Source organism: Camellia sinensis, chromosome 13, assembly GCF_055761805.1.
Source record: "Camellia sinensis isolate YWXY chromosome 13, ASM5576180v1, whole genome shotgun sequence".
Taxonomy (NCBI): Eukaryota; Viridiplantae; Streptophyta; class Magnoliopsida; order Ericales; family Theaceae; genus Camellia; species Camellia sinensis.
Window position 1 is genome coordinate 5,526,956 of NC_138973.1, and position 22,747 is coordinate 5,549,702.

The following is a 22,747-nucleotide window of genomic DNA, read 5'->3' on the forward strand; positions in this document are numbered from 1 at the left end:
TGCATGAAAAACTGAAGTGGGATAATTCCTTTAATGTCCGTGGCATTTCTACCCATTTGCAATCCCCCATATGGATTTTTTGGTTGAATGACGTTCTTTCCACATTTGCCCCTATTTTGAAGAAATGTGGGATTTATGCTGCAATTTATGTATCCCAATTTGCATATGCTAGGAATGTCTCCTTGCTCAAAGGATTCTTAGAGCGGTGGTCACCTGATACTAACACTTTCCACACCATTTATGGCGAACTTGGGATCTCTTTATGGGACCTTCATCGCATTAGCGGGCTCCCCATTCGTGGTGAGTTTTATGAAGAGTTTACCCCATCCAATGACATTTTATATTCGTCCCAGACATCCAAGGCGTGCCGTGGGCTTTTCAACATTTATGCCAGCTCTTGTCAATCCAAGAAGTTTAACCACTGGACTTTCAAATTCATTGACGAATCCCCAACTTCAATTAGTGGTTTTCAACGAAAAGACAGGATCCCTGATGATGTGTATCTTTCTGGTTTTTTGGCGAGCTGGCTTAGCGGATTTGTCTTCCCTCACTCTTCCGGAGAGATTCGTCCGACGACCTTTCATGTAGCCACCAAAATGGCAGGTGGAACCTTATTTAGCCTGGCCATCCCCGTCCTTGCATACCTCTATCATTGTCTTGGCAAAATGGCATCATCATCTTCACCTGGGAAGGAAAATATTCAGGGTCCTTTACATTACCTTTTTGGATGGATTTCACTATATTTTGTCAAGACTTACTCTCATGGGGATCCTTAGTTGATTTGTCCAATTCCCGATATTCATTTCATGCCATATCTTGGGTTTATTGGAAACCAATCGGCAGCCCAGTTTTTTAATGATAAATTTCCATTTGTGGACTCTCTCCTAACTTATCGTACGGAGTGTCAGTTTAGGGCTCTTACCCATGAAAGTGAACCTTCAGGCATTCTGGTCGACTCTGAAAGGATATCATATTTCCATCTTGGCTATCTTATATCTTTGAGGCAAGGGGTTTTAACTTTTAAAATGGGATTTAATTTCATTTCTGAACCGTACTCCCCTAACCGATTCGGTCGTCAATTTGGGTTTGCTCAAGCGTGCCCTACACCGCTTAATGTATCTTGTCGGCAACCCTCTGAGTGGGCTAAATTTTATTACAACTGGCGCCATATGCTATGCTGCGGTACAAAAGTCTCATTGGAGTTACCAGGCTCCCGATCTACTTCTCACGTAACCATGCCTTATGCCAATTGGTGGTTGGGAACTTCCTTTACCGTGCTTCAATATATTACTCATTCCCAGTCGAAATCTTCACGCAAGAGAAAACTAGATATGTCAATTAAAGACCGAAAGACGAAAAATCCTCCTTACTCTAGAGCTAGGTCATCATCTTCACCTATTGCTCTGGAAGCATCATCACTTCAGAGAATGGATAATAGTCGACCACTTATTGCTCCTTCTCGATCTAGTTACTCGGCTTCAGATCTCCTTCATCTTTTTGAGGATATGTGTAATTCTCAATTTAAAATGAGATTTAGCTTTGAGCAAGCAGATTCTGGTCCCCAATTTTCTAGTCTCGCAAAGCTTTTTCCAGAGACTATGTCTATCAGTGATTGTACAGGAACTTCCCAACCCACTGTAGCGACCAAAACCCCAATGGATCAATTTCGCACATACTTGTACTCTTTTCTTGAAGATGAGAATATGATTCAAGAACTCTTTGAGGGAGATGGGTATGAATTAACTGCCTTGGGTCGTATTCGCATTAAGAGTGTTGAAATTCCTTCTCCTACCAAATCTTTTGATTGTTCTCTCAATGGAAGTAACGAGAGTGAAGATGAGTTTTATGACTACACCCCTCTTTTGAATGGCACACCGACTAAGATGAGTAAATTGCCCTCAGCGAATGTAGCTTTTTCTTCTCCTTCGAACGAGCCATCCAAGCTATTGGAGAAAGGTATAGCTCTTTTTTTTTTCTTTTTTTTTTTTTTTTTTTTTTTTTTAATACCTTTCATTTTCTTAGGCACTACGCCTCGGACTTCCCCAGCTGCCTCGCATATGCCATTGGCTACCTTTAAGGGTATTCTTATTTGTTCTTGGTACCTTATTTTATTTCATCATGTATAGATACTCAAGGAATTCTTTTCTCTTTAGATCATGCCACATTGCAAAATCCATGGTCCACTTGTGGGAATCACAACTTGTCTCCTCCTCCACCTAAGTCTCTTCCAGCTGTACACCAAGGTATACTTCATTCATATATATATATATATATATTGTTTTTACCTTCTATGTTTTCATTGAGTATCTCTTTCTATTTGCACAGAAAGTACTTCTGACACATTGGAAGAGACAGACGAAATTAATCCTGATACCTCGGAAGAAGCCCAAATTCTTGCAGACTTACTTGAAGCAAATGGGGTTAACAAATTATTTGACAAACTTGAAGCACCCTTTGCTTCATCTGGCCTTCTTTTGGGAACTTCCTCTAACGAAGCAGCCACCCATATTCAGAAAGGTCTTACTATTTCTCTCCAATCAATGACGGATGTTAATGGCATGATTGCTGTAGCAAACAACGTTTTCATGATTTTAAAGAGTTTGGGTGTAGACTTCATCTCCTTTTATGAGAAGGTGAAGATATTCCTTGGGTGCTTTGCTTTGAAAACCCAACTTGCAGACTCTTCAAACTTGTCTACTGCAGAATTTGAGGCCCAATATTGTGAGAAGAAGCTTCATTTCGACAAAGTTTCTGGCGAACATGAACAGTTGTCTGCTTCAATTATCAAGTCGGATGAGCAGATTGCGGGTCTTAATCAAAGGATTATTCAAACCAAAGAGTTACTCAAACAACTTGAAGAGGAATTGTCATCCACCCAAGCGGAACATGCAGTGATTTTGCACAAGCTTCCGAGAGTGTTTCTAAATCAGAAGAAGACGTCCAAACTGCTCTGAATGTTTTGAGCCAACACAAGAAGAAGAATGGACAACATAGTGTTGTGGAACGTGCTTTTGAAAGGGCTAAGGCTTCTCTTAATGAATGAATGCACTTTTATTATTTTTTATTCATCCGAACATAATGTATTTATGAAATTTCGCTCAGTGATGGATTTATTTGTTATTCGAAATTTCTCAATACAATACATTGATTTGTCTTATTTTAGCCGTACACAAAAGATTTACTTGTTATATGAAATTTCTCAATACAATACATTTATTTGTCTTATTTTGGCCGTACACAGTTTATACTCTTGCGGGCCAGGAGTATCCAATGTTTTATCACCTTAGATTTCAGTGAGGTATTTTAGCAGTTTAATCACATACAATACCGTTGGTGGTTTTTTTTTACTTTTGTTTGGCCGTACACAGTTTATACTCTTGCGGGCCAGGAGTATCCAATGTTTTATCACCTTAGATTTCGGTGAGGTATTTTAGCAGTTTAACCACATACAATACCGTTGGTGTTTTTTTTTTTTTTTTTTTTTTTTTTTTTTTTTTTTAAACTTTTGTTTGGCCGTACACAGTTTATACTCTTGCGGGCCAGGAGTATCCAATGTTTTATCACCTTAGATTTCGGTGAGGTATTTTAGCAGTTTAACCACATACAATACCGTTGGTGGTGGTTTTTTTTTTTTTTTTTTTGCCTAGGCCGCCCTTTCAGATTTTCAACCTAGCAGGCTTTTTTTTTTTTTTTTTTGCCCTAACTCTTGCCTAGGCCGCCCTTTCGGGTTTTCAACGTAGCAAGCTTTCTTAAGGATAATATCTCTTCAAGAACTTTGCATTGGTTGGGGGAATGATTCTGTCACCATCCATCGTTATAAACAAATAGGCCCCATTAGAATAAACCTTCTCAATCACATAAGGTCCTTCTCATTTGGGCTCAAGCTTTCCTTTGGTTCTTCGTGAGACTACTATGGGTGTTCTAACCATTAGTACCAAGTCTCCCTTTTTAAAGGAGCGAAACCTCACCCTTTTATTGAACGCATTTGCCATCCTTTGTTGATAGATCTCCAAATTCTGTTGAGCATACAACCTTCTTTCATCTAGGGTCTCGAGCTCAGCCAACCTCACTCTTGCGCTTTCATCTTCCGTTAAGGACTCTTGTATTGCCACTCGCAATGATGGTATTTGAACCTCAAGTGGTAACACTGCTTCTCCTCCAAAGACCAACGAATAAGGGGTTGCTTGAGTAGGAGTTCTGTGCGAAGTCCGTGTAACAACCCCCATACTGTTTACTGATTAATGACCGATTGATTACCGATAATCACCGATTACTGTTAAACGGAACTGATAATGACTGATAACTGACTGATAATTGAACTGATTAAAAGTACTGAACTGACTGACTGAAATTGGAAACCGAATTGATTGAGTATATGTTAGTTAAATTGCATTCTATCTGTTTGACTGTATGATTATCTGTTCATGCTTATATGTTTAAACTGTAAATTGAAGGCCATATCGGCGGCCGAATTAGAAACCGATTGATGTTCCATGATCCTCAGAATTAATGTGATTTTATGGTATAATTATCTGAAAATTGATTAGGTATGATTAAATTAAGCTAATTAAAGAGTTGGACTTAATTACCGTTTTGCCCTTGAGTGGGTCACTATCTCACACATCTTTAAGCCTTGTATACACTCATACACTTGAGCCAAAGACAACATTTCCTCAGCCATTTCCCCTCTCATTGCCGACCATAGAGAGAGAAAAAAACTAGAGGAGTGGAGTTCATCTCAATTTTGCTTGTAAATTGCTTGGTAATTGAAGAAATTGTTGAAGTGATTGCATATTTGAGCTCCCTTCTTGAACTACAAGACTAAAGGTAGCTCCATTGTCTTCTTGTTCATGTTTTGAGTTGATTCTTGCATGATTCATGTCATATTGAAGGAGTGTAGAGCCAAACATGGTTTAGATGTTGAATTGTGGCTTAATTGTTGCATGCATGTACATATATTGAAGTTTTAAGGTTGTAAGTCCATGTTTCCTCACATGCATGTCCATCTTTTGGTCATACTCCATGAATTCATCATGTTCTTGAAGAAATGAGTCCATTTGAACAAGCTTTGAAGGTTGAATTTGGTTTGAATCCTTGCATGTTTGCATGTTCTTCATATTCTTGAAAATGGGTTTGAATATGGTTTTAATTGACTCACCTTTGGGGCTTGAATTCATAAATTGAGCTTTGAAACTTGTTATACATTGAATTTAGTTATGTTTTCCAGAATTTGGGCCCAAGAGGTCGAGTTTGGAGTGGTAGAATGCTTGGTTTGAGCTTGGGAGGCAAATCTGGAAATTCCAGATTTGGCTTCCTCGCTCGAGCGAAGGGTTCCCCGCTCGAGCGAGCACCTTTGCCCAGGGCTCCGCTCGAGCGACCATCGCGCGTAAAATCTTAGCATCCAGTATTTTTACTGTTTTGCAGACCGCTCGAGCGAAGGATTACTCGCTCGAGCGAAGCCTTTGATTTTGGACTTACGCTCGAGCGGAGAAAGTCTCGCTCGAGCGAGGCTCCTAGTTTCAGCAAACTTTGCGAAATGTTTTCTAAGTGTATTTTTGCATCCTCATCCCATCCTAGGCATTCTTAGGCCTAGTTTAAGACATTTAGATGAGGATATCGTTGTAGAACACACCAAGGCAAATTAGGGATTAAGTTATGATATTTCCCAACTGTGTAGCTTAGTGTGTGTTCAACCTGTGAACTGTGTAGGGTTGGCAACTGGGGAGACACGCTCTAGCATACTGTAGCCCAGAACTCTGTGAGTAACAATTGTGTAAAGATATGTTCAACTGATATCTTTTGAATACTGAACTGAACTGTTTATTGAACTGGTATTACTGAATGAATGTATGTCCTTTATTTCTGAACTGTACTGTAGCATCCTTAGTACCTACTGCTTACTGTTACTGTTACTGTTACAGAGATCTCTGTCGGTTCCCTCGTGGAGCCACTACTGTTTACTGACTGATGGCCATCATTACTGTTCGGTCTTTTAAGACCTACTGTTACTGTTATGCTAATGGATGTACCACATATGACTGTTTACTGTACTGAACAACTGAAATACTGATTGAATTGAACTGTTTTCATTACTGTAAGGACATTCATTCTAAACCCCTTTACGCTTTATGTTATTCACTGGGCTTTAGCTCACTGCTCATATATATATGTAGGTGTACAGGCACCAGATCGGAGCTAGGAGCGTCAGGGTAACTCCAGTTTTGTCAAGCCAGCCTTTGTGCCTCACTGCGAGGTTCCGAGTTGCCATGCTATGGCTTGGGGATGTTTTGTTTGTTTTCCCCCGCCTGTCTTCATACTGTCTAACTGTTCTGTATAGACTGTCAGTTGCTAACTGTACTGTTATCAAGGGATTAGGTCCCTGTACTGTGTGACTGTAAATTTTGTATAGACTGTACTGTTTGTACATGTATGAATGCATGAAGAATCTTTTGGCATACCGACTGTCACAGCTCATTGGACATTGTATAATTACTGTATTGGCTTCCGCCAGGCCCTGTACTCTGTTTTACTGTATTACTGTTCTGCAGGCCTTCGGTAATCTCGGATTACTGGCCGGTTACGGTACTAAACCCATAGGGCCGGGTTTGGGTCGTGACAGTCCGATAAGCCCATAAAGCTTCTTGTAACTTTTCGTGCCAAGCTTTTTTGTTCTTATCCACCATCTTCTTAAGAATTTTGCACAATGTCTTGTTGAAAGCTTCTGCCAAACCATTGGCAGGTGCATGATATCTTGATGAATGGTTGTTTTTGATTTTGTACTTGGCAAATAACTTGTTCAAAGCATCACTCCTGAATGGCTGTCCATTATCCATGATGATACTTTCTGGAATCCCAAACCTGTAAATGATATGGGTTCGGATGAACTCGGAGACAACTGTGCTTTTTATATCCTTTAAAGCCACAGCCTCTGCCCATTTTGAAAAATAGTCAGTTGCAGCTAGGATGTATCGATATCCTGCTGAAGATGGAGGTACAAAAGGACCAATAATGTCCATACCCCATGCTGCAAATGGCCAAGAACAAGTTGTTAAATGTAAAGGCTCTGGGGGTTGGTGGAGAAAGTTCCCATGGAATTGGCAGACTTGGCATCTTCGAGCATAATTTATGCAATCTGCAATCATAGTCGGCCAATAGTATCCCAACCGTTTTAGCTGCATATGTAATTTAGGACCACTTTGGTGTGCCCCACATACACCTGCATGTATTTCTGCCATTACCTCTTGAATACGCTCCTTGGCTATACACCGCATGAACATTCCATCCAAAGACCTTTTGTATAACGTTCCATCTTTCCACAGGACGAATTTGGTAGCCCTGCGTCTCACTTCAATTCTTTTTACTTTATCTTCAGGTAGCCTACCATGTTGGAGGTAAGTTATGAATGGTTCCCGCCAATCCTCCTCGTTTTCTCCTTTCGTGGTGACAACCAAGATTGGAACCAAGTCAGAAACCTCTTTTAAAGGTTGTAACACCCTTCTTTCACCTACTGTGATAGTAATTGTTTTGCTATCTGGTGGGTTGAGTGATGCAGCCAAACTTGCAAGTGAATCAGCTCGAGCATTTGTTCTTCTCTTCACATGGAAAATATGTGTTTTTCTGAATTGCGAAAGCAATTGATCAGCCCTTTCATGATACGAGATGAGACTTGTTTTCTTAACAATGTATTCTCCACGGAGTTGCTTTACCACCAGTTCCGAATCTCCATAAATTGAGAGTTCTTCAATAGGAATTTGTAATGCCAATTCTAATCCAGCAATTACAGCTTCATATTCTGCCTCATTATTGGAGCATCCTTCACTTAAGGCGAAAGAATGGGTGATTATAGCATTGTCTGGAGTCACAAACACAATTCCAATTCCAGCTTTAGCTTTTTGCCATCTGGACTCCTTGAAGCTCCATCAAAATACATCTCCCATCCTTTCTGAATTTCTACTTGCATAACCTCTTCATCTGGTAAATCAGTTACTAGAGGTGAGTCATCAGGTATAGGATGTGCTACCAAAAAATCTGCTAGAGCCTGCCCCTTTACAGCTCTTTGGGGAACATATTCAATTGTGAATTGTTGGAGAATTACAGCCCACTTTGCAATTTTCCCTGAAAGTATGGGCCGTGAAAGTATATATTTCAAGGGGTCTGCTCTTGATATCAACTTGACTTCGTGTTCCAAGACATAGTGCTTTAGTTTTTGCAAGGCGAACACCAAGGCAAGACATGTCTTTTCGATAGGGGAGTAATTGAACTCTGCCCCAACCAAAGTACGACTCAAGTAATACAAGGCATTTTCTTTCCCATGCTCATTATGTTGTGCCAACAATGCCCCTAATGAACCATCCAAGGCTGTTATGTACAACAAAAGTGGTTTTCCTTTTATTGGGCTCATAAGTACTGGAGGCTTCAAAAGATACTCCTTAATACTATTAAAAGCATGTAGAAATTTAATGTATAAAGAGAAATAAAGAATTGTATTATTGATTCATATATTGTTATGTTTACAATGATTCCTATATATAGAAGAGAAGAATAGGTAGTAGGTGGAGTAGGTGAAGTGGAGTAGGTGAAGTGGGTGGAGTAGGTGTAGTGGAGTAGGTGAAGTGGGTGAAGTAGGTGATAGGTTTTAACAGCCCCTCGCAAACTCAAGGGGGATAGGAACTAACCAACTTGAGTTTGGAGAGAGTAACAAAACAAGAAAATAGATTAATACATAAAATAAAAGAGGATAGGAGACACTGTATGGTCGTGTCAGACCGTTGGTGAAGACACTGTATGGTGGTGTCATAACGGTGTAGAGGACACTGTATGGTGGTGTCATAACGTTGTAGAGGACACTGTATGGTGGTGTCAGACCGTTGGTGAAGACACTGTATGGTGGTGTCATAACGGTGTAGAGGACACTGTATGGTGGTGTCATAACGTTGTAGAGGACACTGAATGGCGGTGTCAGACCGATGTAGAAGATAGTTTACGGGGTCATGTCGGACCGTTGTAGCAGACAATGTTGTGACAGTTGTTGTGACAGTTTACAGAGTCTTGCTGGACCCTTGTAGAAACTAACCGGAATCAATGTCGGGACAGTTTACAGAGTCTTGTCGGACCCATGAAGGAGCTAACCGGAATCAATGTCGGGACAGTTTACAGAGTCTTGTCGGACCCCTTAAAAAGTCGCACCCTCAAAAGGTGCGCCCAATTTTTCAAAAGGCGTGCCATCAAAAGGCGTGCCTAATCCATAAAAAGGCGTGCCATCAAAAGGCGCGCCCATGTTGTCGTTGAGCGCCGAGCGGCGCATGATGCGCGTGTCTGCCTTGGCTATTTAACCAAGGTTGAGGCAGAGGCTGTGCAAACCAGTCTGAAACTGCCGAACATTTGCATTCTGAAATACTCTGTAAACACTTTGTAACCAATCCTTCTCTGAAAGTTCCAGTCGGAAATCGCTGCTTCGCTGAAACACTCAGCAACCCAAAAACATGGCCTCTTCTTCCCGTTCAGCTACCCAGAACATGGCCTCTTCTTCCCGTGGGCTGCTCACTCTCTTTCCCGACCTCAACGAGTCAACAAGAGAGACAACTGGTGTGGTGGCCCGTGAACCTCAACCAAACACCCCTGGTTTTGCTCCGTTGAACTTTCCGATGCGGTCGGTGGAGCAAAAAATGGCAGTCCAAACGGATATTGAAGCCAATCAGTATACTTTGAAGTCATGTGTGGAAACCATGACTGCGGTAACAAACTTGTCGCACCGGCTTCAGAGTAGGACAAATGAGGTGCAGCAGTTAAACGCCCAACTGGCTCTGCTCCAACGCATGTATAAGGATGCGCGAGCAGAGATAAGTGTGCTGAAGGCTGAAAACAAGGAGCTGAAGCGGAAGGCCACTGTGATGTTCCGATTTGGAGGTCCGCCATATGCGGCAGTGGAGGAGTATGGGGGAGTGAACGTGCTCGGCGGCGTGGGAAACACGGAGGCAGCACCGTCAAGGACCGCCCAGGACGGAGGCAAGAAGAAAAGATCGGCGGAAGAGGCGAAGAAGTGAGATCGGTGGATGACCGTCTTTCGACAAACATGTTTTTATGCAAGTCGGGGTGGAAACCAGAATAGCAAAGATCATTTGTCAATTTGGACAATAGCCTCTTCATGTTCATCTTCAAGTTTTCCTAGCATTGCCTCCATCATCCGATATTCATTAATGAACATCTGCTGACATTCTTCAAAGAGGACAAAAACATCTGCCGGGGCCTTGCTCCTTGATCCCAAGCCTAGATCAATTATAGAGACAAAAACATAGTTGGTGGAGAGCCAAAAAACAACCAAGATGAGAGCCGAGAGAGAGAGCCGAGAGAGACAGACAGCCCATGCCCGAGAGAGGGGCTACGGCAGTGGCTGAGATGGAGGAAACTCCTTATTCTATGCCATGGTGGTTGCTTGACGAAGAAGAATCAGGGGCTGAGAGAGAGAGGTAGATCGAGTCTCGGGAGATGCTGCTGCTGCCATTGATAAAAGACCATGCTCATCATGCTTTAGCTTGGATGATGGTTCATCTGGAAACTGAGAGAGTGACAGCTTCCTCTAACTCCGAATCAAAACAGCGGGAGAGAAGGTATGTGTAGAGGTCCTAGCGGATTAGATTGAGGTCCGGCGGGCGGCTAAGGTGAGGTTGCCGCCCGCCGATGAAGCGAAAATACTAGGTTCTAAACCAACTCTGATACCATGTAGAAATTTAATGTATAAAGAGAAATAAAGAATTGTATTATTGATTCATATATTGTTATGTTTACAATGATTTTTTTTTTTTTTTTTTAAAGAGAAATAAATTGCTGATCCCATTCAAATGGAACACCCTTTTTCATCAATCTTGAGAACGGCAAACATCGACCAGCCAAGTTAGAAATAAATCTTCTGATATAGGCCAATCTCCCTTGTAGCCCCTTCAATTCCCTTAAATTTCGTGGAGGAGGCATTTCGACAATAGCTTTAATCTTGGTAGGGTCAATTTCAATCCCTTTGTTTCGAACCACAAACCCAAGAAATTTTCCTGATGAAACTCCAAATGCACATTTTAGTGGGTTCATCTTGAGTTTGTACCTCCTCAAACGTTCGAAGATTTTTCTCAAATCTTCCACATGGTTTTCCTTTTCCTTTGTCTTGACGACAAGATCATCAACATAGCATTCGATGATGTCATGGAGCATATCACCAAAAATTATAGTCATCGCCCTTTGATACGTGGCCCCATCACTTTTCAGGCCAAAAGGCATTACCTTATAGCAAAAGACTCCTCTCGGAGTCCTAAATGCAGTCATTTCTTCATCTTTAGGTGCCATTCGGATTTGATTGTATCCTGAGTATCCATCCATAAAAGACAAGGTTTCATACTCAGTAGTTGCATCTACAAGAAGTTCAGTGATGGGCAAAGGAAAGTCATCTTTAGGACAAGCCTCATTGAGATCACGGAAATCAATGCAAACCCTGATTTGACCATTCTTTTTCTTGACTGGCACTATGTTTGCTAGCCAGGCTGGATATTTGACTTCTCTGATGAATCCTGCATTGATAAGCTTGTCGACTTCGGCTTCAATTTGGGCTGTAAGCTCTGGTCGAGTTCGCCTTTGAGGCTGTTTAACTGGCCGTTTCTCAGGGTGAATTGCAAGCTTATGGACTGCAATCTCTGGATTAAGACCAGGCATCTCACTGTAGTTCCATGCAAATATGTCACGATACTCCCTTAAAAAGGAAATATATTGCCGAGCTTCTTCTTCTTTTAAATTTGCACTAATGAAGGTTGGTTTGTTTTCTCCTTCATCACCCAGATTTATTTCACGAAGGTCATCCACGGTGGCTTGGCCTCCTGCTTCAAACTCTGTTGGTGCAGGTTGAGCTTCATCTTGGTCAACATCTTCCAACACATCTTGAGTGATAGTCATGTTTACTGGAAATTTTTCCTCATCCCCTTGATAGCCTAACCCTTCTGTCCTGGCGGTGATAATACCGCCTTGCTGGATAGCCTGCCTCTGTGAAGGTGTTAATGCAAAATCAAAGGGTGTCATTGTTCCTGGTATTTTTTCAGGATCTAAACCAACTTTTACCAACATCTGTGTGATTTCTGCACTGAAGGTAGGCTTCTCAAAACTCGAGATGTTTCTTCTGGCATTTGTTCAACTTTCACTTTCTGTTCAACATCTCCAAGTGAGTGGAATATGATGGGTTTCGACCTTTTTCCTTTAGAAGGGACCACAATTTTGTTATATTTCTCCACATAGGTGCATTTTGTCTTCCTTAATGGCAACGTGAACTCACCCTTGAGATCCAAAATTGGATTTATTGGGGCTAGAGCCTTTGCCCCCAATTTCCTTTCGGACTTTGGCACATATCGAAAAGTTCTTTTTGTTGAAACTGGAATAGACTCTAGAGCGTCTTTGACATTCGGAGTATCTTCAGACTTCTTCACATCTTTTCCCTTTCTTTGTGAAGTCTTTGTATAGAAGCGAGCATTAGCATAGTAGGCCTCTACTTCTCCAAATGTATCATTGTCAGCCACAATTGTCCCCTCTTTTTTAGGTGAAGGCAACGGGTACTTAATACATTGGTGATAAGTTGATGGCACTGCATGATGATTATGCATCCATGGTCTCCCAAGCAAAGCATTGTAAGAGGTGTCTACATCAATGACCAAGAACTCAGTACTTTCTTCAATAGCCCCAAACTTGGTTCGCAATTCAATCTTCCCCATTGGGCGTTGTTCATTCTGATTAAATCCTTGAATGACCAAACGACTTGGGCGAAGTTGTGAAATTCGAACCCCTAATAAGTTTAAGGCCCTCCGAGGCAGGAGGTTTACCGCAGATCCTCCATCAACCAGAATTCGAGAAATTTTCACATCATGGATAAGCCCAGTGATAAACAAAGGCCGATTATGGTCTGTCATTTCAGCACACATGTCTTTGTCACCAAAGGTTACCATAGCCATGCATGTAGTTGCCTTCTCTTGATTTCTACCCTCAATTTCTTTGTGGAAATCCTCTGGCTTGGACAGGGCATATATTAAAGACTTTCGAAGCTCTGGAGACATTTTTAGTGCATCATATACACTCAACAATGCTGGAATTTTCTTTAGATGAGCTAGTACATCATATTTCACTTGCTCTTCCTCCAGCAAAACTTGTGGAACTTTCGACATTTGAGGGTCCTGAGGATTTCGTAATTTCCTCCGGTAGGTCAAATAAGTCTGGCATACTTCAGCAACCGCCTTTTCGTTGACCTCAACTTCTTTTATTCCCTCACTCATTTGGACCATGTTAACTGGTCCAGCTGTAGGGTGATCATCATCATCAGTCACTTCTCCATCTTCTTGGAGCTGCATTCTTCTCCCATTTCTTAGGTACCGGGAGTCACGCCTATAAAAGCATTGAGATTCTTTAAAACCATTCTTCATGGCCTCCCAACTAGGCACCACGACTCCATCGAGGGAGCAATACCAGTCAAAGGCGATCCCTTCTAAGGAAAGGGGGAATTGTTTTAGGCAAAGTGCTTCATTTTGAGCTGTTTCCCCACACTGTTTCAAAAAACGCCTCATATGTTTTTGAGGATCTCCATAACCCTCATATAGGACAAAATTTGGAAGTTCGTATCCTTCAGGAAATGGTGTTTGCTCTACCCATAAAGGGAACAAATCCCTTGGGCGATAAGTGCCCATCTCTCGAAGGTCAAGGGCAGTTTCAATCTTCTCCTCAATTGTGCCTTCTATGAAATCATATGTTTGAGAAGATGTACCTTCGTCATTCAAATGTTCTGACATCTCAATTTCTATTGGCCATGGTTTATAAAATGTCCTATAAAATCGATCAGCCATGGTGTCCCAATCTGGGATTGAATTAGGTGGCAGGCTGAAGTACCAATCCGCTGCCCATCCTTCCAAAGAAAGAACGAACTACCGTAGAAGTAACGCCTGGCTTTTTACTGTATTTCCACATTGTGCAAGGAAACGAACCAAATGGCGCCTTGGACAACCTGTCCCATTATATAAAGGAAAACGAGGTACTGCATATCCTCGTGGGAACTGAACCCATTCGACCCAATTAGGGAAAGGGTGTCCAGAAATTTGATTTCTTTCAATACTCAAATTTTGATGGGCTTCAAAACCCTCATCTTTCAAAGAGACTGTTACTTTTGCCTGATGTTCTGTTTCCCTTCTAGCTTCAATTTTTGCTTTCTCATCATCACCTGGATTGCGAATGATATGTATTTCTCGCTCTTCAAAATTTACGTCCACAGTGATGACATTACAAGGAAAGTCAAAGTGGTCACTTGATACACTTTCTCCATCGTATGTCCTAGCTGGGGATGTATATGGTGAATCATCAGGGGAAAAGTTAAGTTCCCAATCTTCATTAGGATCCTCAACTTGAGATGACTTTGCTTGTTTACTTGAATGCTTCCATACTTTATCATCCGACATACACCTGCCATTCACCTCATCATCCTTGAAGTGTAGTCGTTTTTTCGCCTTTTTTACAAGCTTAGAGTCGGACCTACACCCGGTGTCTCTTTGTTCTGTTCCCCTTACATATTCTGGAGTGCTTTGATAGTACATTGGTGGTACTGGCGAATACTCTGGAGAAAAGGCTTCTGGTGTATACTCTGGAGAAGCTGGTGTATATTCTGGAGAGGCTGGTGTGTATTCTGGAGAAGTTGGTGTATACTCTGGTGAGTCAGGTATACAGATAGGAGATGTAATGCAATCCCCTTCCCTAACTTTTGAACCAATTTCACCCTCATCTTCCTCGCTATCACTCAAAACAATTATGGTTAGGCAAGGGGCCAAAGTAAACTTTTCCTTCCTCCTTTTATCAAAGTATGTCTGCAACTCCACAGATTGAAATTTTGAAGGTAGAAATTCCTCCAATGTGACTGGGACAAGAGGACCTTGCTCTAACTACTCATCAGGGACCAATTTCTCCCCCTTTTCCTTCTTTGGGTGCTTTTTTCCTTTTCTCTTACTTAGGCCCTGTTTGGGGACTTACCTTTTTAGTCAAAAAGTCAAAAAGTTACCCTTTTAGCCAAAAAGCCAACAACTCATACCAAAAAGTCAAAGATTCTCTTTTCTCTCTACTTTTTGCACATCTTTTCGTAATTAGCCAAAAAGTCATCCCAAACATATAAGTTTTTTTTACCTACTTTTTTAGCCAAATAGCTAAAAAGGTACTAAATTAGCCTGTTCCCAAACGAGGCCTTACTTTGGCTTTTTTCTGTTTCCTAGAAACTTTTGATTTTTTCTTTTTGGAAACTTTTGGCCCTTGTGTTGTTGAATCAACCACACTTCTAGCTTTCACTGTGGCATTTTGTTTTTTCTTCATGCTTTTTGACTGATAAACAACCCATTCACCTTCATTATCATTGTCGATAGTGATTGGGTTAGCAGATGCTTTCTCTTGAGGAGGGAGTTCAATAATTTTGGAGTCCAAAAGTTCCTGAATTTTATCTTTCAGAACAAAGCACTCTTTTATCGGATGGCTAATCAAACGATGGTAGGGGCAATACTTTGGATCATTGGTCTTTCCTACCTCATGTGGTCTTTTCACCTCAGGGAGAGCAATCAACTTTTGCTCCAACAGATCTTCAAATAGGTCTTCGACCAGATCATCCATGAAAGAATACTTCTTCTCCAACCTCTCTTTCATAGTCACCTTTTTAAATTCCTTAGGCTTTTTAGCCCCTACTACAACGGGACCCTTCTTTCTGGTTTCGATTGTAGCTGCAGTCGAGGACTCAACCCTTTCAACGGCCCTAGGCCTCCTTCGTTTAGCTAGATGCAGCTCCATGTCATGAGCTTTAGTGCATAGATCATTGAATCCTTCAAAAGTTTGAGCCATAAGAGCCGTAGAGAGCTCATGTCGGAAGTTGTTAAGGCACATCCGAATTAACTCTAATTGTGTAAACTTTTGAGGACAAGCAAATGTCAAAGCTCGCCATCTTGCAATGAAATCTGTAACAGACTCATTGTCACGTTGCTTGGTCTCAATCAGTTCTGGTACTCCAACTCGTCTTTGTGTGTTGCAGAACTGTTTAAGGAACTCCTTCACCATGGAATCCTAATTTAGGATTGACCCCTCAGGAAGATTAGCATACCAAGTAAATGCAGAACTTTCAAGCGATTGGACAAATAGCTGCAGGCACAAGGCCTCATTCTGGGCTATTGGCCCGCATCTTGAAAGGAAATGAGCCACATGTTGTCTTGGATCTCCTGTTCCATCAAACATTTTGAAATCTGGTTGGGAAAAACCAGAAGGGAATGGAACAGCATCTACCCATGCTGGGTAAGGTTTTGTAATTATTCGAAAATTCTCATCATCTTTTTCTTTGACTTTCTTTACTTGTCTCCTCACCATATCATCAATCATGGCCATGAGCATTGGATTCATACCACTACTGGTTAGATAAGAGTAACAAGGACCATTGCCCCCTGGGGCTAGTGTACTTTGTATGCCTACAGATGTTCCCACAACAGGTTGTGTCATTTGTTCGGGTGCACTTCCTGGTCCTGTCATTTGGGCCTGCAACTGTTGCATTTGCTCCAACATAGCAGCCATTTCTCGTTCTCTTCTCTCAAGTTGTTCCTGTAGGGCCACCACTTTTTCCTTGAGACCTTGGTCTTGCTGGACCTGCGAATTTTCACTTTCTTTCTCAACCTCAGTCATCATAACTGCGACTTTGTTGATATCTTTCAATTCATTGTTTCCAATATTCGTTGAAACAAACGAGATAGAATCATCTTGTTCGTATAAAGGATTATCAACCCCCACAACATTATTCATATTTGAAGCATCTGACTGCGATGCTTTGTTTTGAGCCTGACGGGTTATGGACCTTGTCACAGGCCCTTTTCTTATTCCCTCCATGGATAGTTCAACCAAAGTAGAAATATTTCCCAAGGGTTGCTTACCCCCCTCCACCTTGGATTTTCCGACAAAGACAGGACTTTCAATTTGTTTTTGGGGTTCATCTTTCGAGAGAGCCCTTTCAATAGCACCTATAACATTTATTGCCACTGTTCTTAGTTTCAATTTCTTTAAGGCCTTATTTCTTCTTTGCCTTTGTCTTTTCGAAACTGGACCGGATGACATATCAAGTCGAGCCCCTAAGGGCATAGAAGGAACCGTTTGTGCCTTTGTAAGTTCCTCATGAATTTTCAAAACAGTCCCTACATTTTTAGAGCGGGTCAATTGATGTTGATTCAAATCCCGTTGGGCCAACAGGTGTTCCTTATTCTGTCGGGCCAACGAGTGTTTCTCATTTGAACCCTGTCGAGCCAACGAGTGTTCCTTTGGCTCCTGAGAGTTGATTGAGATTTGGTTTGACCGATTTTGTGCTCTGAACAGAACTATCGGTTCATAGGCAGCAACTGTTTTTTCAACAACAGGGGCCTTTTTTACATCAACAGGAGTTTGGGTCATTACCCTCTTCCCAATGGCCCTAATGATGGCCATGTTTTCAACAGAAGCTTTCTTCTGGGCAGACTCCACCATTTTAATGGAGTCTTCTACCCTTTTGAGTAGTTGGGCCACAACATTTTTTGTTGCCCCCGTTGAAGCTGCAACAAAAGTCGTAGTTGCAAACTGATTAGCCTCCTTTGCCTGAATTAGAAAGTTCTTCGTTCAGGCTGTGGCCCTCACAATTGCGTACTGCTTTGACGCTTTCACATAATCTTCAGTAATCTTTCTCAAACTTTCAGCTTTCTGGAGAAGTGTGACTTTCTTTGTCACACCAGTTACCTTCGGGACAGTCAAGAGCTTTCGCTCCGGAGCCCCTTGGGTGGCAGGGGAAAGAAGTGCATCTTTCCAGGATTTCGTTGGCTCTACCTTTGGGACAGCCAAGAGCATTCGCTCCGGAGCCCCTTGGGTGATGGGTGTTATCTCCAACCTTGGTGATTTCAGAACCACTGGAGTGTAGGTTTGTCTCCTAACAGTTGCTTCAGCATTCCTATAACAAAAGAATACGTCAGTAAGTTTCAACTATATATATATATTATTATTATTTTTTTTGTTCTTCAAAAGATGGGAGGAGAAATAAGTCCCACTGGGCGTGCCAGAATTTGTAGACACAAATTTTAAAACATGAAGTGTTTCAACACATGTCAAAATTTATGTTACAAATGTCCACTGTTTAGTTTTTGGACTAAACAGTGTTGATTATTTGAATAGCAGGTTCTTATTTCCGATCTGTATTTTAGATCGTTAATTACACATTTTATACAAATGAAACCTCCGATTAATGAAGAACAAAATAAACAACAAAAGACAATTTAAAAAAAAGAAATATTTTATTAAGATTGTTATGGGTTTTGAACCCTCGAATACAAAATACAGTTTGGGTTTGGAACCCTTTACCTATTCATCGCCATTAGCGTAGGCTCTTGAGTTCTCTAAGCTTCTCTTCTTCTTTCTTGTAACGATTTGTTTAGCTCTCAATTTCTTTCTCTCTCTCTCTTCTTTTCCACTTATGATTTTTCTGATCCCCCGGTCTTGTGTGATGATCCTCATATTTATGGAGGGCCATCAGGTGATAGGAACGCTTTATCTTCATTTTGAATTTCAAATTGAATGATAGCGCCTATTTGAATTTTGAATAACAGCGCTATCTAATTAATCATATATCTGATTAACCGGATTGATCTTTGGGGTTTCATCCTGTGTGGTGTCCTTGCTGTAGGCTCTACAGGTGTCATCTTTCGTAGGCTCCACGTGTCATTTGAACATCTTGAATAACGTCGTTAAGATACGACGTTGTTTTATTTATACACTTCAACGGAGCAAATTAATCATTTTGGGAAGTGATTACCTACAACAATCTTATTGTAGGCTCTATGTGTGTCATTGACTGTATTTGAAATTTAAACATAAATTTGGTTTAAAATTTATGTGCCAACACCCAATGTTTTTACTTATAATGCATTGATCCATGCACACACAAAACAAGGCAAAATTGCTGAAGCTCATTCTCTAAAGAAGGAGATGCTTGTAAATGGTCTTTCTCCTGATTTGGTCACTTATAATCTGTTGCTAGGTGCTGTTTGTGATGTTGGACACATTCATTCCGCCCTTCTATTACATGATGAAATACTAAGGACAGGTTACAATCCAGACATCATAACTTATACCGAGCTCATTAAAGGTTATTGTATGAGAGGTAAAGTAATGGAGGCTGAAAAACTTTTTGCCAAGATACGGAGGTCTGGTTTACCCATTGATCATGTTCCATTTCTAATACTCATGAAAAAGTACTGCAAGATGAGAGATTTTAACAAGGCATTTGACCTTTATCAAATATGGCTTGGAAGGGACAAATAAGTGTTTGCGTTTGCCAATTATTAATGCATGGATTGTGATGATAGTCAGCTTCTGGAAAATGATGCCCCATAATGGAATGTTTGTTGCTGACCTTGTATCTAAGGGACTGTTTAGGAATTTCTATGAAAAACTTCAGGCTGAGTTGATGCTTGTTACTTTGTCCTGTTCTCCCTGGTTTCAGAAAAGGCTTGTGGTTTCTGCACGGAGGGAGAAGGCCACACAAGTGATGCCAATTTACCAACTAAAGTGGTAGTCCAACCCATCTGTATCCTCAGCTGATTCAATTGATTGAGTTTGCAAAACATGGCCTAAATTTCAAGAGCTATGATGGTGGTAGTTTTCTGCTTTTTCAGTGGTTTCGTTTAATAGCAGGTATGTGCTTTCCATTTTCAATTTATATTTCAGCATTTCAGAGTACTTTATTTTCACATTATATATTATAGACTTGAATGGCAAATATTAGCTTGTATATAATTTCAATTTAAGAAAAAATTATTAAGTTTAAAGAATCTGTACCTTAAGATACCTTGTTTAGCAATAGGCTAATTGATTGGATCCACTAGTTATTTGAATTTTTATGTAATAGATTAGTATTCAGCTTACTGAAAGCAAGGTATATTAGATTGTGGGACAGTGTAAGCATTTAAGGTTTTGAAGGATGAAATTTTGCAGTATTGCAGGCGTAACGCTTAGGATGACTTGTAGATTTGGGATAAAGCTTAAGTTTGGAGAGATATGAGTGGTGTGGTTAGGTTGTTTTGGAGGGGGGGGGGGGGGGGGGGGGGATTATAGTGTAAGCATTTAAGGTTTTGAAGGATGAAATTTTGCAGTATTGCGGGGGTAACGCTTAGGATGACTTGTAGATTTGGGATAAAGCTTATGTTTGGAGAGATATGAGTGGTGTGGTTAGGTTGTTTTTTTTTTTTTTTGGGGGGGGGGGGGGGGGGGGGGGATTGTTGAGATATTGGAGGAGTGATTATTCCTCACCTGTGAAATCCAAAATATTCATATTTTATTTTCCTCTCCTATGAATAAATCTATTTTGAGAAAATATAGAAGCCTACTACAAATTAGCAAGACAAAGGAAAGGGATACTTGCTTGTTCTCTTCAGAATGCTAATCTCACATTTTAGGGATTATGCTAATCTCACATTCTAGGACCATTATCAGAATTTAAATTTGAATCTGCTCAATTTTGTCCTTTGAAGTATAATCCCAACCAGTTCATTGCTTCCAGTTAAATCTTAAACCTGATCTGTTGATGCTGATGGTGCAGCATAACTGTAATCTGGCATGTTTATCCAGTCATGAGCCTTTGACACATTGTTGACCAATTTCAGACTTGCAGTTGGTATATTTGAACCTTCTCAGACAAGTCTAGCATGCAAATGCAGTGACTGGAGAACCTAAAATAGAAAATGTTAATCCTAAAAATCATTCTAGTGCAATTTTGGTCTTTCCAATTACTTTTGTAGCAGCTACTCATTCAGAAACATTCTGGTCTGCTATGGTTTTAATGTCTGTTAAAGACATATAAATGGTAAAAATATGGAGCCTTTCAGTATTCTGAAATGTCTTGGGACTGAGTCTTAGGACCAAGTATTTTTTTTCTAAATTTTTTACTTTAATAGTTGCATACTCGCACTCACATCTAATATAATAGTTATCAATTTGAGAATGAGATTCTTTTGAATGTAGTAATTGTTAAATGTTTGAATCATATATAGAGAGTGGAATATGGTGCAATATGGTCTCTATCGAAAGGTGAGAGTATTCATTTTAAGTAGAAAAGTCGTCATATAATGATCTGTTTCCATATCCTCTTTGTGCTTGTACTCTACCTTTTAAGGGTTGACTGCTGATTCATGTGTATTGCTTCTGTATCTTTGTCCATGCATCGTAGTCTTCAGTGTAATCTCCCTGTTTCACTAGCATCTTTTTTGTGTTCATTCACTCAACTAAGTCCGAACTTCACATAGTTGGTTAGCTACATGAATCGTTTTTCTGTTCTGCCATTCATTTATACTTTGTTATTGTTAGATCATTTTTTTTTCTCAGCATTTTGTTCCATAATCTTTTTGGCGTTCCTCTTGTTGCTGAAGCTCATTCAAAATTGGTGTCTTGTAAGGCTTCTCATGGATCATAAATACATTCATTTCTTAATTAATCTTTCTTATTTTAAAGTTTTTTATTGCTAATAATCAGATTATGAACAATGTGATTTTTTCAACCTAGCTATTATTTTTTTATGATTATAACAATCCTGCTGCTGTATGTTGAATGATGGAAGCAGGCTCATCATATTCATTGATGGTGAGATTGGATCGAGTAAACAAGACATGCCAATTGGAATGTTAAGAATAGCATCTAGGAGAGCTCGTAAATCCTATAGCTGGTGATTAGGAAAACGAAACAAACACATTTAACAGAGGCATTAAGCTCGGTGGATTTCTTCTCAGATGAGCTGGGTCAGTGATGGACAACATGTCTCATAGAGACATGCAAATCTTTTGTTTATTTCTTGTGTCTGTCTTCTCTGGCCTTCCCAATTCAGCAGCTCCTAGATGAGACCGTGATGCTCCGATGATTAGGCTTCCATATGGAGGTAAGTTACGGTCTTCCTTTATTCATGTTTCATCTGGACTACTTACATTATTTGTTGAAGTTTTTAGCCTCTTTCTTATACTCGTGTTCCAATAGGGTTGGAGATGAATTGAACAAGAGGTTGGCGAAACTGGTTGGTATTGATGGCTTAAGGAAGCATATCGGCAGCCTTGAATGAATGGTGTATAACTTGTGGGTATGTGCATTTGTTCTTCTGTTACTTTGGTTAGTATAAGATCACTTTTCACTGAACCAGAACAAAATTCAAAAGATATGAATAGTGTTGATTTGTTCAATCTCGGATGTTTGACTTAAAGCAGAGAAAATTTAGAATGAAAATAAGATGATTTAAAAAGTTGAATGTTGAAATGTGGGATGTTTTGCAATGGTTTTAGGTGCCATTGTCAACATAAATTTCAGAACATAAACCTTACACTTTGGATCATTTACCATGTGTATTATCAAGAAATCAAGACAAAATGACATACCTGAATCCATTGATGAACGGTTAAACGGAAGCGTGATTATCAATGAACTCTTTGTTATTGATTATGTTATTGCCTTCTAATCCTTTCCCCTTTGGTGCCTTATGTTTCTCCTTGAGAGGATTTAGAAAGAAAAATGGCAGTGTTCTTATTTTTCCACTTGGGAAGGAATAGGGACCATAACTTTTTAAAGGTTGTAATTGGTTTTCAAAACTGAAAGGTTGTGGAAGTTCAAAAGGAATGAAAACTAACTTTAACCAATATGTTTTAATTTCTATTTCTGCCCCTCATAAAAATAGAAATTATAC

At 40.3% G+C, this 22,747-nt stretch overlaps 2 protein-coding genes across 6 annotated transcripts in view; both read left to right on the forward strand.

The window, feature by feature from the left end:
* LOC114256640 (pentatricopeptide repeat-containing protein At5g24830) overlaps positions 1–22,309 on the forward strand; it is a 31,097-nt gene extending 8,788 nt beyond the window's left edge. For 2 of the 4 annotated variants that reach the window (XR_014348175.1, XR_014348172.1), the window contains 3 exons: positions 19,067–19,722; positions 21,644–21,955; positions 22,051–22,309. The gene's annotated coding sequence lies outside the window, so the exon portion shown is untranslated. The remainder of the gene's footprint in view (positions 1–19,066; positions 19,723–21,643; positions 21,956–22,050) is intronic. The other 2 variants (XR_014348173.1, XR_014348174.1) reach the window with 1 other exon arrangement.
* Positions 19–3,157, forward strand: LOC145805899 (uncharacterized). 2 transcript variants are annotated; one of them, XM_082901307.1, is made up of 4 exons: positions 148–1,956; positions 2,023–2,079; positions 2,154–2,243; positions 2,326–3,157. In XM_082901307.1, exons 1-4 carry the CDS (start codon positions 807–809, stop codon positions 2,952–2,954), a joined length of 1,926 nt encoding a protein of 641 aa, XP_082757433.1. In that variant the 5' UTR covers positions 148–806; the 3' UTR covers positions 2,955–3,157. The 2 variants fall into 2 exon arrangements, with proteins under 2 accessions (XP_082757434.1, XP_082757433.1); XM_082901308.1 differs by lacking the exon at positions 2,023–2,079 and having other exon boundaries at positions 19–1,956.
* Positions 22,310–22,747: the final 438 nt, after the last annotated feature.